At 34.6% G+C, this 19500-nt stretch overlaps 3 protein-coding genes across 3 annotated transcripts in view; all 3 read right to left on the reverse strand.

The window, feature by feature from the left end:
* The window catches only part of LOC109837740 (pentatricopeptide repeat-containing protein At4g35130, chloroplastic), a 4762-nt gene extending 3684 nt beyond the window's left edge, over positions 1–1078 (reverse strand). Inside the window, exon 1 of the mRNA XM_020406086.1 lies at positions 2–1078. Within this exon, the coding sequence (XP_020261675.1) occupies positions 2–492 (491 nt within the window). The 5' untranslated portion in view covers positions 493–1078. The remainder of the gene's footprint in view (position 1) is intronic.
* LOC109837742 lies at positions 2208–5167 on the reverse strand. The gene is made up of 3 exons (XM_020406088.1): positions 4809–5167; positions 4307–4416; positions 2208–2603 (listed from the first exon to the last, which is right to left on the reverse strand). Exons 1-3 carry the CDS (start codon positions 5052–5054, stop codon positions 2435–2437), a joined length of 525 nt encoding a protein of 174 aa, XP_020261677.1. The 5' UTR covers positions 5055–5167; the 3' UTR covers positions 2208–2434.
* Positions 10439–19494, reverse strand: LOC109837743 (dnaJ homolog subfamily C member 17; the record flags this gene model as incomplete). Its single annotated transcript, XM_020406089.1, has 5 exons — positions 10439–11302; positions 14433–14525; positions 16077–16268; positions 18024–18242; positions 19018–19494. Coding segments are annotated over 4 exons (921 nt in total), but the record flags the coding sequence as incomplete, so codon positions are not given.

A 19500-nucleotide genomic window follows, 5' to 3' on the forward strand; every position in this document is an offset into this window, starting at 1 on the left:
AGCTGAACCAATCAAGTGCATCTTGGAGTACATAGCAATTAGAGAATTGCAGATGTAAAGATCTGAATCCAATCCAACCTTAAACAATTTTCCGTGTATCTTGAGCCCCTCGCTAGAGTATGACAAAGCAGTGATGGATTTGACGACAAAGGGGAAAGTGAAGTGATCTGCACGAACTCCTGCTGCTTGCATCTGATAATATAAGCCAATAGCATCTTCGAACATCTCCCAGTTTGTGTAGCCTCTGATCATAACATTCCAGATGAAGGTATCGGGCTTCTTCGCGGACTGAAACAGCGAGAGGGCCTCATGCATTTGCCCTGATTCGGTTAATGAAGAAAGCCTACGGGCGATGACGGAGTTGTGTAGTTTAGATATTGGTTGTTTTGTTTTGACATTGGTGGAGCTGGAGATGGATGCTTGTTTTGGGAGGCTGGAGGTTTGGGAGGTGTTGGAATTGTTGCAGAAGCTTTGGAGAATGGCTGTTGCCATGTTCAGTCTCAGGAGAAGGGGAGTGTGACCGTATGAGGAATGGTAAACGTTGGGAAAAGATAAGGGCGGTTAATGTGTGGCTCTTGATGCTGCTCTTTTTGTTTGGATAGAATCACAGTCTGATATTTTTTTGCCCCCGCTGATTGTTCAATACGAAAAGTTAAGAGGGGCTGCTCGATATTTTGACATGTCGAGCTGGCCCACGTATCCATCCTCTCGGTGAGGAATCAGGATGGGCGTAACTTTTTCTGTTCCGTAGAAATTTGCATCATCTTATCTGCGCTTCGTCTAGCAAACTCAAGTTTGGTTATAAGTTGAGATTTTTGAAAGGGAGCTGGGGCTGAAGAAGCTTGCCACTTAATATAGTTCTACCATTATCCTCTCCTTCTCTGAAGATGTTGATCTTCTCTTGCCTAGTCTTTTGGTCAAAATATTCTTCAAGTTGGATAAATATTCGGTTTGTCTTGTATTTTGGTGAGCACCCAAATAGAGAAACTGATACTGACAAGAATCAGCTCATTAATCCCATATCAAATGATAATAGGAAGCAAGTTGTTAGATATTCAGTAGATCTTCTCAAAATTAAGGCTTTATGGATCAAACGTTTTAGCTGAGGATCTAAACAAACTCATTCTGGGGGGTAGAGTTCAGTGATGAACAATACATATGAGCTCAATCTCATTAAAATCAGTGAAGATCCTCCAATACAATTTCTCATGAGATACTATGCTTTTGGCTACAAAATAATGTGGTTTGAATATCTCATCTCCCCAATAAATGTTCTAAAGTTGTTTTGTTCTGAATAAATCACTTAACTTCCTACCACTTGAATCTTGATACATAGACAAGTAGACAACCAATCTTTTACTACTTTTTGTTTTTTTAACTACACTAGGACTTAATAGGCTGTAGACTGTAATTAAAGGTTTTTTTTCATCCAAACGGATGAGTAAAACTTCTTATTTGGGCTTAAAAAAACGAAGAAAAAACATTCTTGAGGTTCAGCAAAAGAAATTTTCTTTAGTGTAATTCCATATCCCATTTTATCAGAGTATAATAGTACGGGTGAACAAAAATATCTGTATCTGAGTAAATATTCGTATTGAATATATTTACTAAAATCTATATCCGAGAGGATATGGTTAAGAATACAGATATATAGTAAAATATCCCGATCCGTATCCGAAAAATCCGAACATATGTTTGCCATACAACTACAATAGTTTTATTATGAATTTGAGGTTGATAATGATGATCAAGGGATCTAATGTTAGATTTTCAATTATAACGTACATATCGATAAACTCTCTCGTGTGATATGAACTATAGTTTTTCAATATTATGTAGTCTTCTCATACTCGTTTTTGTATACGCGTGTGTATAAATACGCTTATATATACCCACATGTATATCCCCGTCGGAATTCAATTTCAGTAGGTATGGATATGAATTATTCTTAACCAAGGCATATCCGTATCCGTGATTGATAAACAGACACGGATTTGATGAGTATCGTATGTATCTAAGCCGTGCCCGAACCATTTGCACCCCCTATATAATAGGGTTTTGAAGAATTCGCCAGTTAACTTCATATGGAAATTGGTTTCTCCCTCCATCTTCCTTTGTTTCTCGGAGAGGGAGCAAAATCTAAGCACTACAAATTTTACAGGGCTAAGGGTTAATCACAATTTTTCAAGATTGAACGATGTCTTCACTTCAGGACCATGAAAAATGTTTTCAAGATTGAACGAGGGCTTAGCACCAACCATCCTAACGATACATCAAACCATAGACAGATTTACAAACATACACGTAACTTCGTCCAACCATGCGTTAATAAATACATACATATAATAGGACATTTATAACAAATAACAGTCGGTGGAAGTAGAATAAGCCTGCACACGAGGATATAATTTTTTTGTACATCCAGAGTGAAGTTTCAGAAGACCCCAAGTGAGGTAGGCACCGGGCTGCAAGTGGGAGGAGGAGCGTAGGAGCAATTCTTTTGTGGGACGTACGCAGCAGTAGCTTTGCTTGGTGCTCCGTACTCCCCAATTGGTTTGCTGATGGCTGGCTGGTTCAAGTAAGCATACCTGCTTTTGGTCCACCTACCCAAAGTCACAGAGCAAAGAGAAAAATATCAAACACCAACTTATTTGATCCTAACTTGTCAAAGTAGCATGCATGTAAAATATGAATAAAATAACGTTAGAAACGTTTAAATGCCTGATATGACTTTTAATTGAAAAAATGTATAAAGGGAAAAAGAACATGCATATGAAAAACGGGGTTCACCGTTATTTACATATTTGTCCCTCAAATCTCCAATAATTTTAGATTAATCCCTTTACTCACATATCCCTGAAATTTTAAGGATCAGTTTGGTTCCTCGATGCCCAAAATACCTCTCGGCTTAGATTTCTGAATCGCAACTACTTTATTTTATGATGTATAGGTGTGCGATGGGAAATTGTTAAACCATATAAATAAAATACGAAAAGACTCAGTAGACCCAATTTTGTTAACAACTACAATAATTTTGGTGTAAAACGAACTATACATTTTTTTATTTTAAAGGAATCTTATGCTCACCCCTTGGCTTCCAAGAAACCTTAGTTTTCTATTTCAGTGATGGAGACGGATGGGGGAACCTCTAGAAACTTTCTTTTCACCTCTATTAATTAAGCTTAATACAAAATGAAATATATTCCTACAGAATAGTAATTTTTGTGTTGGGTGTACGCCTCTTCTATATATATATATATATATACATACATACTTGCAAACAAAAGAATTATCAACTTTTAATTTCATAAAATTAAAAGATAAGAATATGATGGCTGGTTAAGAAAGGAATCAAAGGAGATGATGACTTCCAAGGTTTATTTGAATAACGCAGACCAATCAATTGTATGAAATGCAATAATTATTTCATTTGTGATGTATGTACTAAATAATTCCCTTGGTGGAATCTTTCTTCAAGCTTGTCCTAGCATCAAAGAGATAAATAAAATAGATCCCTTAAATTACTCCTACTCACATCAGTGCTTACCCAAATATAAACAACCACCGTCCAATGTGTGATGCACCTCACGCCTATTGAAAATCCCAAGTTCAACCACATGCACATTATTCGAAACATCTTCGTTGTTATGTAGATGCTAGCGTTTACTTGGTCTAGTATTGGATTGACCTAGCTCTGTCAAAATCCATAAGACTACGAGCGAAGAAATAATGAGGCACAATATTGTTAACAATGAGAACTTTGATGGAGTAGGTCAAGCCATTAGGGAATGGGTTTCTACAAAGCAATCTGCGCAATTAATTAAATACAAATCATAATCACTAGTGGCGTTTGTTTGACGTAAGAATCTTGTCCTCGAGCTGATCAGCCCAAAACCCGTAGCTATCCAAAGTTAAGCTTGGAGCAAGATAAGATGATGACGCCAGAGCTACTAATTAATGTTAGAAATTTTTTTTTTAAGGATATTTCTAGCCACTACTCTATAAAGACATTGATTATTAAGAAAAATAGTAGACGCCTCTTTCCGCTAAATTTTTGGCTTACTTAAATCTTAGGGTATCCTTTATACTGAGAGGTAAACAATCTTTGGATCGATACACTAATTCTCAATTCTTGCGTATTATTGCATTGATCCAGGGTTAGGAGCTTTTCAGTTTGGATATAAAGGATTACTTCTGAAGATCAGTATATATAAAGTTTATTCACTCATGCTCAGAGAAAAGAAGAAAGAAAAAAAGAAAGAAAGAAAAAAAGAGAAAGGTGAGAAGTAAGTGGATGTCAGCCTACCAATCCTTGATTCCCACTTGCAGATCCTTGTGGTTTTGGCCATCTTTTTCCTCATTGGCTTTCTTTATCATGTCCCTCAGCGATTCTTCGAATCTCCTGTAATCCTCCTCCTGCTCATCGCAGCCATTATAATGATTTGACTAATACACATATAAGATTAAGATTGATTTCTTAAATGCAAGCGCTACTTGTACGTGCAGATAATTGTCTTGACTAAAGTGTTCCTAGCTTCAAGTTTCGGGTTCGGGGCTGAGGGCTAGCTACGCTCTCCCTTTCTATGAAATTGCAAGTGTGAAGTATTACTACTAACATTACTTCTCGATTCGTCGATTAATGTCGGTATCGAGAAGGATAAATCACAGACAATCCTCCACACCCCTCGAATCGAGAGATGATGTATAAGCTACTGATAAACAAGTCGAAGAGTGATAAGTGCTACTGAAAGTATGAACGATGCCGTAGCGTGCGATTCATCCAACAAAAAACTAAAATGGAAGCTTACAGAGAGAGCTCGAGCCCTGATTCTAGCAGCAGCTTTAAGAGCGGCAAGCAGATGCTCCTCCTCCTCCATCCTCTTCACCCTCCAATACCTCTCAATCTCCTCCCTCGTCACGCTCCTAACGGCCTTCCTCCGCCTGACGGCCAGTTTCGGTGCTTCGACGATGCTTCCTTCTTTCTTCTGACCCGAGAACATCTCGCCCTTGTTCATACTCCCCCTGATCTTCTCTCCTCCCTTCTTTACCTTCATCCACTGATGATCACCCGGTGGAGAAATTACATGAGCTAGCACCTACGCAAAATTAAGCAGAAGTCGCTCTTCCGACCTAACTTTCTAAAGTGCAAATTACTGGCTGGTTTGGTCCTTCAAAGTTTGCTTCGTCTTTGGCTGCATATTTATATAGAGAAAATACCACCAGCTGATGTTTCTATTGCGATCGTGATCCTATGCTTATGTCCGTTCCCGTGTCATTTTCAGCACGGCCCGCTGCTGGGCCCTACCATCAATCGAAAGTGTTTAGATGGTCGTAAGAAGAGTTTAAAAAAAATAATACTAGTATTTTTAAATGGAATCATAAGAGTAAACTGAAAACAGGCGATAATAACTTAATTTGTAAAAAAAAAAAAAAAAAAAAATTTCTTTGCTTCAAAAAAAAGAAAGAGGATCCACTTTACCATTAATGATTGTTACAAACAGATTACATCGAATTAATAACAGTAACTTAGGATGGTGGAACAAGGGCACTTCTTTTCCCCTTTTTTTTAAAAAAAAATAATTAGTAACTAATTAATTAGCACTATTCCAATGAATAGACAAGTCTCCTTAGCTAATTAATTGGCAGGAACAGTAATTAATCCATCGTAGGTCGAGTCACCATGGATGAGATGTATCCAATCCAAATGAAAGCCGTAGGACTTGACTATTTTAAAGGAAAGAGAGAGATACCTCGGGCGCCGGCAAAATAAGCAAGGCAGCGGAGGAAAAAAAAAAAAAATCTCAACTGGGAATTGTAAAAAGAGATCCTGTGTGCTGAATCTGAGCGGATTTGTAAAGAACATAGAAGTGGGTTACGGTAAAGTTGTAGGACTAATAAAATGTAGTGGAGCCTAGCTTTCAGCTCAAAATTGTATTCACATGAGAGTTGTAGGACTAATAAAATGTCAACCAAAATTTTGGATGACATCGAATCGATCATATAATACTGTGAAAATGTTTACTGCTGCTGTCTCTGGGTCTGATTTTCGAAATAAGCTTCATTGCGGATTGACTTGAGGAAGGAAATTTTTTTTTGAAGGTAATACTCTTTGACTGAAAAAGAAGGCAAAAGCAAACAGCTGAAGGGACCTAGCCTTTGAGACTTTGAAAATAGAAGATAACTAAAGATATCGACTTACTTCATATCTAGTCAAGGGAAAAAGAAGAGGAATTTTGAAGATAAAGCTTTCGAGAGGAGGAAAAAAAGGCAACGGAAGGAACCTAACCTTGGAGATTAGTAAAAATGAAATGAAGATGAAAGTGTGAACTTTCGTCATTTCTACTTAAGATATACGAAGGGGGAAACGCTAAAGATGTGTAATTCTCAAAAGTAACAAAAAAAAAAAAAAAACGAAAGATGTTCTTGCTTTTATTTATCATTATTTCTGATCCGATGTCTTTTATGTATAATAATAACTTTCATGGATTCATCAGTTAGAAATTTCTCAATTTTCCACTTCTCAGTTCTCACCGAATTATGATATGAAATGCATATCAACCACGCACGGTTACACTGCCAAACATACTCCATTAATAAAAGACGCAACCACAACTTCATTATATACTAGAATCATTCTTCGCACTACTAAGAACCAATTTTTTATTTTTATTTTTTATTTTTTGATCATCCACTACTAAGAACTATGAACACCTATTTGCATTTCCCCTAACGAATTCTTGACTTCAATGATTATAAGCATGTTGGTTTCCCACCACTGCTTGTTGGCTTTTGAATGATAACGCCATTTTTTTTTAATGCGTTAGGGAATGTGTCTTTTTGAACATTAGTCTGATCGAATGAAATCTTATTTGAAAATGTCCTCATTGCGGAATGTGAAAGCTGTATCCAACCATTCTTCAAGGAGTAACATGTTACCTACAGTGTAATTTTAACACCACAATCAAAACGATAAAATATTTTTCATACATTTCAAGTTAATGAATTAGTTTGGTATTGATTTGGTAGGAAGGGAGGTAGGATAATGTGAGGGGAAAAAAACTAAAAATCCTCTTTGACGAAGGATTTTTAGAGGGTGAGGTGCGGTGAGGAGAGGGAAGATATAAAATGAATTAAAATTTTAGAGAGATGTCCCTTCAATTTCGAGACGAAGGTGTACAGATAGAATATTCATCTTGTAAAGACTATTAATATCCCCACCTGTTTTGCATAATTAACCACTTACCTTTCCTTATCCAAACTCTATCACATATTTCCACAAAAAAATATTATTGTACTTAAACAGTCCTCACTTAAACTAACTTCCCCTTCCCATCTCCTCAACCAAACAAGAAAAAGCCATGTACCCCACCTTCTAACTTAACAAATCATATCATGGGAGTTCAGGAAGAACTTTTCATGGTCTATTATTACCCTTCACTATTTTGAATATTTCATTTAAATCTTAATCTATTCTAATTTTAATCATATCTTATCTAATTCCACGTAAACTATCTATAGCTCAACAATTTTAAAAAAAAAATATTTTAAATATTTAATTTAATTTTAAAATCTATCTAAATACTAATTATATGCTATATTAACTCCATATAAACTACCTATAACTCAACAATTAAAAAAAAAGATTAAGAAATTATACGTAGATAACATATTATAATACAGGAAGTATTACAAAAAACCCTAAAGTTTTAAAAATTGCATACAATAGCCTTAAAAGTTTACAATTACACAAAACACCTTCACTTTTTAAAACTTAAAAACAAACATGAAATCTAAAAATTTAAAATTTGTAATTAACATCCTCAATATTTCAAAAATTATAGAAATAACCTTAAAAGTTTAAATTACAAAAAAACACCCTAAAATTTAAAGATTTTAAAACTTAGAAACAACATAGATGAATTTCAGGGATTACCATTAGACACTTAAAAATTAAAATTTCTAAAAAATAACCTCAAAGTTATAAATATTATAAAAACTCCCTCAAAAATAAAAAAAATATGAAATTTCAAAACTTATAACCGGTACACATCAAATTTAGAAATTATCAACAAATCATTGAGAATTTAATTTTTTAAAAATAACCAAAAAAAATTAGTAATTGTAAAAATACCTTCAAATTTTCACAGTTACACGAAACATTCTAACATTTAAAATCTTACCACCAACAAATGAAATATGAAAATTATAAGCACCCAACTTATAATTAAAATTTTTCATAAAAAACTAACAAAGTTTAGAAATTGTAAAACACACCCTCAAAAATTCAAAATCACAAAAAGATGAAATTTGGCAAAAAAGAGGAAATGTTTGATATTATTAAGATATATAAATTTAACTTTTAATTTAAAATTTATCATCCCTTTCTAGCATCTAAAAGTAGTTTAAGTTGATGCCGGAAATAACAATTATTGTAGATTAAAACTATCCAGTTAAGGAATAAGAATTTAAAAACATATGATAGATTAAAAATTAACATTACTGTATAAATTCAAGGAACTGCATATAATTTTACTAATAACATTCACTGATAGAAGACAAATTAATAAAAGACTATAATATAATATGTTAGCATTAATTGATTATAATGTATAAACATTTATCTCTAATATTGATAATATTCATAGGATAAAATAATACAATGGGTTATGTATAGAGAAACTATCAGAAAGTTCAGAAATATAATTTAAAAGAACTAAGTTATTTTCATTTCATATAGAGAAGTGAAGAAAATAAACTCAAAATTAGAAAACATTCATAAATCACCTGAATTGACATTGATAAAAGACATATCTGGCAAAGAAGCATTGACCGAGTTCCCCTTGAAGAACATCTGAATAATTTATCTTAATTAAAAAAATATTCTTCATGAAAGATACAAGAAAAATTAGTAAGTACTTATAAATTTTTATACTTTATTCTTAAAATACTAGGGGATCATAAACTTAACATAAAATTACGTATAAATTATCTTGCAATAGAAACTAAAGTGAAGCCGTTGATCAACTATATTGCGAGATATAATAAGCTAGATAAGATGAGGAAAATCACTATAATGGACAAAAAGTATGCACATGATACTTAGTTACCATGGTGTAAGTAAAAAAAATTAAAATTGATATTTTTTTTCTATATAGTGGCATGACTCTGCAAGTAACCTTATTTAGGAATATGACTACCATCGAAGGATAAATTTTTAAGGACACGATAAAAGATAAACAGTTAATAGTACTGTCAGATTTCAAGATCTTTAAATATGAAGGTAACATATATTACAACTAAAATTCTTATTAAAGATCACTAAACATAAAATTCACATTTTATCAATCTCAAGTTCGTAGGAAATATATATATGTCATCGTAAATTTTGTTAATAATATATCAATTCAAAGATATAACTTATTGAAGAAATAAAAGAAAGATAAGTAAGCCAAGCAAACATTCATATAACACGGTAAAAAATATTACACTTTAAAGCTAATATGCAGAGCTCATTCAGAACAAGCTGCTAAAACAAAAGAATCTTCATCAATGCTTTTTATAAATACAACACAAATTTAAATTATTGAATATTTATAGAATAACTTAATTTTTTGCGTAAAATCAAGAATCTTTAGAAGGAATTTTCATGAACTCTTTTAATAATTTTATATGGATATGTGGATGCTTTTATCATGTAAAAGTGCAGTAGAGTTAGCATTAATATTTATTTTATGATTTTTTAAGTCTGTCAATGATTAGCAACAAAATTTATATTCTCTTTAGTTTCATTCTAGCCCACTTTTAATTAACCATCTTGACTTATTGATTTCAATTATTCATCTTTTTTTTACAACTCTATTTTTTCAAGTGTTTTTCACTTTTACAACATTATACCTTCTCAAATCAAGCTTGGCTTCATGTCGATCCAAATAATGTCCAAATTCAAATTAGTTTTAGATTATATTTATTTCTTGTCAATTCAATTATTAACGTAAAAAATTTAAATTTGGTGTAGCCCATTAAAACAAACATTAAAGAAAATAAATAATCATAATACTAAAGTTTAAAGTCATAAGTGAGCAAAAACAATCAAAGTAGAATGATAAACAAATTTTAGTAAAGAAATAAATAAAAAATACTTAATCATAATATATAACCATGTGCATTACACGTGCATAAAACCTAGTAAAATAAAATGTACATCCTTCCTTGAACCTTATTGCACCCCACCTCTCCTATTCATACTCCCTACTACACCAAGCCACTAGTCGTCTATTTGTCATTTTTTGGCAAAGGGAAATGGTACCAAGAAAAGTCCCATCAAAAGAATTTAGGTCTTCCAAATCTTAAAACTGTAGATTTAAAAACCTTTTTTTTTAAGAATAACTTAAAAACCTTAATTTGATCACAGTAAATCTGGTCCAGCCTCCACAATTTGCAAATTGAACTTTCCTGCTTCCTTTTCTTTGTGACGAACCTTGCAACATTTGAACTGATACACAGATCCAAGCCTGTGTCACATGCAATATAGTGTTCCGGCATTCTATCTATTAGATTGTTGCGCTAAAACACATTAAATTGACATTTTATGCCAACATTTAAGAACCAATTTTCGAAAAACCTAGCATGGATTAACCTTTCACCTAAAGAAGGCAGGAATTAGCATCAAACTCTAAAGCTTTATTCCGAGCAAGGATGCAAGCACATACCTCAGCATATTCAAGTCTTTATATCACAATCAATAGGTGAAATGTCCAGATGCCTGAACTCAGCGTGCCAAATGGATGTAGCATTACCACATCCTTGTTCTTTCTCAACTCATTTCATCACCGTCAACAAGTACTAACATAGAGCAACTAGAATGTATTATTTGCATGTCGCATTTTCAAATGCATGAATCTGCTTGGTAATAAAGAATGGAAGTTCCCTACGGAAGCATTACAAATCTGTAATTTTACTTTCTTTTGTTTCCTCTTTCCATATAGCTTGCAAATATGGCTTCTATGGGCAAAGAAAGAGCAATATTCCAAAAGGCATTGCACAGATTATCCAGATAGTACTTAAATGTTCTCTCTTGCAGTGATTACCGCAAAATAAATGAGCGCCATGGGATAGGTCAACTTAGAACTTGGCTCATCCATGGGAATGTTAAATGAATGGCAACAGATCTTATTGGATGTATCACTATTTTGGAAAAGATTCATGCCTTCGTGTGCATAACACTGAACTCATCAATCTATACACAAGCCCTGGAGCTTACTGAGATCAATAGTTCAGATCTGTCACTATTAAAAGCTTGATGCTGCAAGAATATAAGAACAAGCCAATTATAGAGAGCAGGGAGAAAGTGAGAAAATTTCAGTAGAAATGAGTAAAAATGTACTAAATAAAACTAAAAGCATTGCGACTGAATCATGTTCTAGATGATGACAGAACCCATATAATGGTTCACAGGTTTCAACCATTATGACTAACAAAAATATCCAAAATCATGTAAATTGCTTTATAGTTATATAGTCCATGAGAATTTCTAGGAAGAAAGCAAAAGCAAAGTGTTTCTCTAATGGTGCATTAAATTTTTTTATTCCGGTACCAACGGAGATAGAGCATGTTTGACAACGGCCAAACTGGCTTATAAGCCACAAAAAAGTGGCTTATAAGCCCAAGCAACATGTTTGACAACCGCCTTATTTGGGGCTTATAAGCCCCCCGCCAAAAAAGCTTCCCTAACCCAGCTTATTTTTTGGTGGCTTATAAGATATACAGTTTGACCAAGTAAATGTCAAATTTACCCCTTAACATTTAAGATAATTCCAAAGTCTATTCAATGTTTAAATTTACAGCCATATCCTTTTCGGCCATTTTAACCGCAATGATGGATTATAATCCACCCATTTACCAACACTCTCTTGTTGAAAGCGGCTTATAATTCAATTTTTTACCAAACACTTTGGTTTATAATCCGCTTGGCTTATAATTCACAAAATAATCCACTTGGCTTATAATTCATTTGTGAATTATAAACCAAGTTACCAAACGTGCCCATAATTCCCCAGAACAGCATTTGGTTATGGTCACATGTATATGATTTCAGATTTCCTGCAGACAATGTTCAGAGGCACACCTGTCCCAAGCAAAGTGTTGACTTTATATGTGGATGTTTTGCATATTAATCAGCTATAGGGATAATTAGCTGCCAGATGGTCATATTCCTACAGGTTTTTCCCAATCCCTTATAAATGTCAGACTAAACAAGTTGAAAGTTCTCATTAAATAGTTTTTTTTTTCCCTTTTAGCCTTGACACTTCCCTAGTACCTTAACTAAAATTCCACAGGCAGGCAATGACCCAACAATTCTCTCAGCTATATTAAGTTCATTGCATCACATTATAGCTGACTAACCTAGTTTTTTGCAATAAAAGCATGATGTGCTCGTTTTCTCACATTTTCCTATAACCACTGTCATTATCATTCTTTCATCTGTAAGTCTCTAGTTTAGAGTTAGATTGTCAATTTCTTTCTGCTGCCTAAGACTGACATGCCTCCTCATTTTTCACTCCACAAAGCCCCACATTCAACAAGTACCAACTTGCTCTGTAGCAAACTCTATTAGCTCAGCCATAAATGGTTACATCATGCTACTAGATGGCTTATCGTAACTTAAACACTTCAAACAAATGCGGTTGATAGACAACCTTCAGATCTTCCCTTCCAGAACATCTCATTTCCACGCTAAATGGACCAATGCTGTGCATGAGAATTTCTTCTCAGGCTAATGCAAAACAGAACACTTTGCTTTTTTATCTCCATTCCAAGAGGAAACAAACAATTGCTCTTTCAAATCCATTGAAATAAAACAGGCACCTCTTTGCATCTGACAAGTGAAGTTATCCCAATCAAATTGATTGCTCCATGCTCATATTTTGTGTCTACCTACATGTTCTACTGCAACTTAAATGGTTTTGTGTGAAAAATATTACGCGTCATGTTACAACTTTTGGCCGAGGTGAAGATGTCCTTGAAGAGGTCTTACACCTTCACGAAAGCACAATACCCTGTACAGGTTCAAATGCATCGACAACCAAGCTGCTCCTTCAGCACAAGAAGCAGGAAAGCTTTTGTTGGAGGAGAAGATCTGACATAGGAGTCATACCAGCAAGAAAGGACAGCTCTCAATATGTTTAAGAAAATCAAGGTGTTTACTTTAACATGAGTCTCTTGGAATTTGACTTATGCCCACATAGTAACAGTTCCGGCAAAGGATCCCACAAAAGCCAATAAGTACCAAGCTGGATAAAAAATTTAGGCTCTGCTGAAAGCATGCTCATTTTCATCTGATGTACAAATATTGCCAGTAGAAAATCCTTTTGCAACTTTGATCTAAAGAATTAGATGAATGAGTTCGGAGTACACTCAGAAGCACACCAAAAGAAAAAGGAAAAAGAAAATCTCATAGAGAGGTGTCCCTACCATCCTCGGAATGATTTCACAAGCTAAATGAAGGTATTTGATCAACAACTTCTGGGGTACTCACCACACATATCGTCACCTATCTGGCAAATCAATTTTCTAGATAGCTTCAAGAGTTCTATTCATCTAGTGCAGAAGAATGAAGACAGAAAACAACACGAAAGACATGCCACTCAAGGAAGCCAAAGGAAACAACAGTAGGCCCTAAATAAATAAAACATGAGAAAGATTGGTAAGCAACAAAGATGCTACAAGGGACAAGGACGACATGCAGACAAAAGATAAAGAAATTGGAATCCTCTGCAGAAACAAAACCATCTCATTCTTGACTGAAAGGTGGAATTTAGCTTTGTTTATGGTAAGTATACTACAGAAAACATCAAACGAGAAGGTTCTGAGAGAAGACCGGGAGGCATTCATGGGATCCCACAAGCATATTACGTTTTATTACTGATTATATAAAGATATTAAGATATAATAAAGGTCATCAATCAATAAGTTGGCATTCATACAAGTAATTACTAGGGATCAGATGATAATGATGAAACATTCACAAGTAGGAAGATAAATACAATAAAAGGGATTATATTTACATATTTACTTGTACATGCACCACTGGATGAGAAACAAATCCACATCAACCTTAGATCACCGAAACTATGTTGAATGTATAGACACAATGTGGTACCTTGCCTCAAAGAAAAGAAGTACTATATATATATCAGATGGAATATCTTTAAAATTAGAGACAATCTTAACTAAGAATTATGTATAAAAAAGTTTGATCAGCTCCAACAGCATGAGCATTTCAAAGATTATCACCATTTACCTCATTGTTCATTCATTCAGTGAACCAATGTGTATTTATAGGGTAAATTACATTGTGACGTCATCTAAATGTGGAAAACAAGAAATATGATGACCAGTGAGAAGAAACAATAGGGGCATATAAATTGTTTTACCTCTATTACTTGAAATCCAATGTAAGGGAACCAAGTTATCAAGTTCACTGCCATCTTCCTTTACTGCTGCGTCCTTTTTCTCATTTCATTAGCCTGCAAAACAACATCATATTGATGATTAACTCAAAGGCCATGAATGTAGTATGTATAACCAAGTTAAAAGAAAAGAACTGCATAAATCGTACATAGATAACCGAAGATTTTATGAAAAATAGAAATCTTAAATATCGAGTAGATTTTGCCAGTACTTGATGTTTATTGAAATGCAGGATATATAACTTATTGATTTGTCAGTATTTCATGATCTAATTTTTAGGATGCATGCAGCACACATGGATATAAAGTTATCTGCTTCATTGCATCTGTATTATAGATCTTTTAGGAGTGTGTTCATATGATTGTATTGTATCGGATTTATGTCATCCAAGTACATGTTATTACTGTAGATTTATCATATAATCGAAGCCCTTTCCAATAGATTCTCTTTAAAAAGAAAAAGAAAAAGAAAGTAGAGAGCTTTCTGCATAAAAAATGGAGACACAAATTTGACTGTAATAAAAGCATAACGGAGGCACAGAATTTGATGTAATAAAAGCATTCAGAAATTACCACAATAAACTAGACATGGCCAAAACAAGCACTAAACTAAATTTTGGACTTGACATATGTTATTTTTTTCTGTGCTAAGGTTCCTTGGTCTGCGTAGCCGCTCATTCCCCTAGGCCTCTATTCTTCAGTGTTCACATGATATATAGTTTTTTTGTTTTTTCCCACATTCTTTCAGTGCCTTTAAGTTACAATATTTAACCCTAACCAATGTATTTTTTAAAGGAAACATACAATCATTTACAAATTCAGGATTGCAGACCGTTCACCTAAGGGACTTGTCCAGCAATGATATACTTGCTTTTATGGATTGCAAAGAAACATATATGAACTGATAAATGAAAGTCTAAACTACTGCGTTTACATAATAACAGCAAGAGTTATTATGCATATTTTCCAAAAAAAAAAACAAAGCAATTTATATTCTTGGGACCAAGAATAAAACCTCAGTGTGGATTTCATGTCAGCTAGAGATACCCTTTTAACATATCAAACTTGACAGTCTTAGCAGTTTTGATCATGACTATGTGGATCCCGATATGCCTGATCCATCCTGGAATCAGCCAAGATTTAAATCTTATTTTCGACCCAATGTTATGCCATGAACATCATTGTTTGATATTTAAAAGGTAGAAAGATCAGCCTGAATTAATCAGTATCACCAACATTGACCAGGTCAGTATGACATGATTAAAGCCCAACACAATATATATTAGTATTGGTCAGTCTTCAAACATTGTTTCACATACTCAGTTTTAGATGAAATGAAGGAGATACTACATTGTCAAAGTAACATATGTTCACTCCCTAGAAAATTGCAAGAAAAAAAATTCTGCCATATGATGAAAAATCCGGCTCAGGATATCACTTATTCAATTTGTTGCCGCTTATTATGTACCTTAAAGTACTATATCACCTTCCTATCTGTAATACCCATCCTACTGAACAGACAGCAATCAAGTCCATGCATTACCGCATATCCAACAATACAGTATAACATGAAAACTAGGAAAATCATTTGCCCAAGTCAAACCATACCTTCTCAAGCTTTTTCAGGATGGAAGCCTCATAATCTTGAAATCCCGCACCAATAATATTGCTAAGTTTGGGATCAATAGCTTCAGAAGAACTCATAGAAAATGTGCTTGATATATTGGAATTAGCAGGTTGAAGAGGGAGAACGAGTAAAGGATTCGAAATACTTCCACTCATTGCATGGGTAGCTGCAACCTGATAAAGAACAGGAATGAGTGCATAACCAGTATTTAAACAAATGAATATTGAGCACATGTAGAGTAAAAAAAATGCAGTAAAGAAGTTCACGCAAGATAAATTTTGCTATTTATAAGCAATAAACTGTTACTCACAAAGCAAGAAACAAGGAATATTCAGAGGTCATGGTTCATAAACTATGCCAGGGATGCTCAATTGGAAACTAATTCAGCCTTATAACTTATAAGTTGTGTAAATCCTGCAGTAGGGCATAAAAAAGGCTCAGGCCAGGAGCTCTATTTCTCATTCTAGCTCCTGGAATGATAGAGGGTTGAGAATGATAAATGATGGTTTTTTACTAAAAAAACATAACATTATAAACAAACTTCGATTTAGTAATATCGGAGCACTTTCATACCCGATGACTTAGTGGGACAGAAGAGGAAGAATCACATAACATTGATAAATGTGAAATTTCAACTTACCTACAGGATGCTCTCTTCCTCCCAATTGCTCACCCATCAACCACACTCCCAGGGAGGGAGGGAGGAGGAAGGGAGAAGAAAACACCACTCCTCCCTCTTTTTTATTTTGTTAATCCATCGAATTTTTATCTAGGTTACAAACCCTTACACGTAATCAGGTGTTCTGCCTTGTAAGTGTTTATCTCCCAAAGGCAACCTATTGCCCACAGAAAAAATGTATATCCTACACAAACCATGAATACAGAAACTAAATGAGGTTTTGAGAACTTAAACTAAGTTTGGGTTTCGACTCCTTTAGAGAGTTCTGCAGTTTGACGAATGTAAATCTGAGGTTGGTTTAAGAAACATGTTCCATTATACTGACTTTTTTTATGGTAAGTTAAATGTTATTAATCTACCATCTTTCCCCTTGTCAACCCTTTCTCTATGGTTCAATCAAATTTGCAGGATGACGATGGTCTTTAGGATTATGTTCAAGCCTCCACTATTGTCAGAGTTTAATTATCCAAGAATTTGGCTAAAAATAGGAGACAATTGACTTAAGGTGGGCATCCCACATCAAAACTTTATCAAATATTTTATGGAGATTTGCTCCATATTCATTCCCATTATTATGGGAAAAGAATTAAAAGATGATTTGACTTAAAACCAGTAAGATGTATAAAAATATTAGAACATCAAACTTTTAAGAGGAAAGTGCAAATCTTTTAGAATACATTACAAAGCTTATAAACTTGCATGACGACATGCTAGAAAATATGCTTAATGAGAGCTCTTTCTTTCACAATGTACTAAGAAGAAATCTAATTTATTGATAGCAAGAATTGTTCAAATTAAGAAGATTTGATGGCAATACATGTAAAAATCCCTCTATCTTTATAGCTCATACATAATTACATAATGTGGTTTTGAAACCAAAAGGTCCTTTCACTTGAAATTTGCAGTAGAACACTAAATTAGAATATATTACATTTGGATTATGAAGTTGAATTCACATAATAATGATAATATATACATAACCCCCTTCAGAATTTAGTGAAGGAAGCAGAAGCCAAAATCCTAACCCCAGACTATTAAGAGAAGTGACCAAACATGTGCAAAGAAAGCTGTAATGCGAGTGATATAGAGATACTGATTGGAAGTGATGAAAAGCATGGTGGCTTCATCATCTTAGAACTTCTCTCATACTTTGCATTTTCTACCTCTCAGATATATTTGCAGAAAATTGAAGAAATTGGGATGCAAAACTGTACTAACTCTATAATTTGAAAGGAATAGAGAAACTCACTGTAGCTTCTTTGGAAGACATCACAACAATAGCGGAACCCTTCTTCTTTGATCCCTTACTTCTGATCACTACATCCTCGACCTTACCGAATGTCTCAAATATTTCCCTCAACTTTACAGCACTGTAATCCCCTACTGTTCTCTCCCAGGAGACCTTCAATACCCTCTCCTTGTCCAAACTCACCGCTCTATCATCCTCTCCTTTCTGCTGACCAGATGCCTGGAAATTAGTGCTTAGATTAAATATTCACTAATATTAGGACTTGACAACTCAACAAAAGTGAACAATCTGTTTACATCTCCTAAGGAAAATACAGCATGTAAAGAAAATTTATGTTAAACAAATTTGCACCTAATAAAGAAAAAAAAGGTGTGCGATTACTTGTACTTCTTTCTGGTAAAAAGCAACTAGTCTATTTCTGAACTTCGAAGTTGTTTATAACAATCAGTAACTTAACAATGTAATCGTACAGGTGAATACGCTGCAATTGAACTTTTCCAAATGGTGTAAATAATCTATAATAAAGTAAGAGATTAAGCTCAGCTACTCCAGGTTCAAATTGTCTGTTGCATAATCACAACAATAGTCACGAACAATTCTATAGTCCTCTAACATCAGCAGTCAGTAAATTTATTTCAACAATCTTACACGCTTAGTGTGGTTCTGCATTATATATGCAAGCTGTCAGTGTTATATTCATTCCGTTAATACTGATTTGTGTTATACTCATTGAGCATATTATTATAAGTGAGATGTACAGATAAATTTCATCCTCCTAGCAAAGAATAGCTGGTCCTTCATCAAACAAAATAGGTAACAGTACTAGGTAAATCATACCTCATCAATACTTATTTCTAATTCCTACAATTACACGACATACACCTTACAAATAATGTTAAAACTAAGAGAATACTATAAATTTCATATAATCTTTTTCTAAATGATCACTCTCAGATAAAGATAAAACCTAGTCAAGATTTCACAAAAATCTTACCGAAGCGAAAGCATCAGTGGCTTTCTTGACTTTCCTAGCCTGAAACTCCTGCAACTCCCTCTTCAGCTCCGCCGCCATGGTCTTCTCCTTCTTCCTCACCAACTCATCAGGATCCACGCTCTCCGCATCCCTCGCCGCCGCCCGCTCCCTCTCGTCAAGGTCAGAAGCAAGCTTCCTCCTTTTCGCGCCTAGCAGCGAGTCGCGAGCGATCTTCTCGATCCGAGCGCGGATCGTGGCGTCGAAAGCGCTTCTTTTGGCCTCGTCCTTGAGGATTTCGAAGGAGGAGGTGAGGCGCTGGAAGTCGGCGGTGGCGTTGGGGTCGTCGGGGCGCTTGTCTGGGTGGCGGATTCGAGATTGATTGCGGTAAGCTTTCTCGATCTCTTTTAGGGTTAGTTTGAGGGCCTCTTCGCCGGAGGGGAGGCCGAGGACGGCGTAGTGGTCGACATCGTCTTCGATGGAGTCGGCGCCGGATCCCCTTCCGCC

The sequence above is a fragment of the Asparagus officinalis genome, chromosome 4 (genome assembly GCF_001876935.1).
Source record: "Asparagus officinalis chromosome 4, Aspof.V1, whole genome shotgun sequence".
Taxonomy (NCBI): domain Eukaryota; kingdom Viridiplantae; phylum Streptophyta; class Magnoliopsida; order Asparagales; family Asparagaceae; genus Asparagus; species Asparagus officinalis.

What these genes read in the sequence shown, in the direction of transcription:
- LOC109837742 (XM_020406088.1), bottom strand. Translation starts at nt 5,054, where the DNA reads ATGAAGGTAAAGAAGGGAGGAGAGAAGATCAGGGGGAGTATGAACAAG. An exon ending in TCAGGGCTCGAGCTCTCTCT is followed by an intron (nt 4,417 to 4,808) that starts GTAAGCTTCCAT and finishes TGCGATGAGCAG; the next exon opens with GAGGAGGATTACAGGAGATT. An exon ending in CAAGTGGGAATCAAGGATTG is followed by an intron (nt 2,604 to 4,306) that starts GTAGGCTGACAT and finishes GACTTTGGGTAG; the next exon opens with GTGGACCAAAAGCAGGTATG.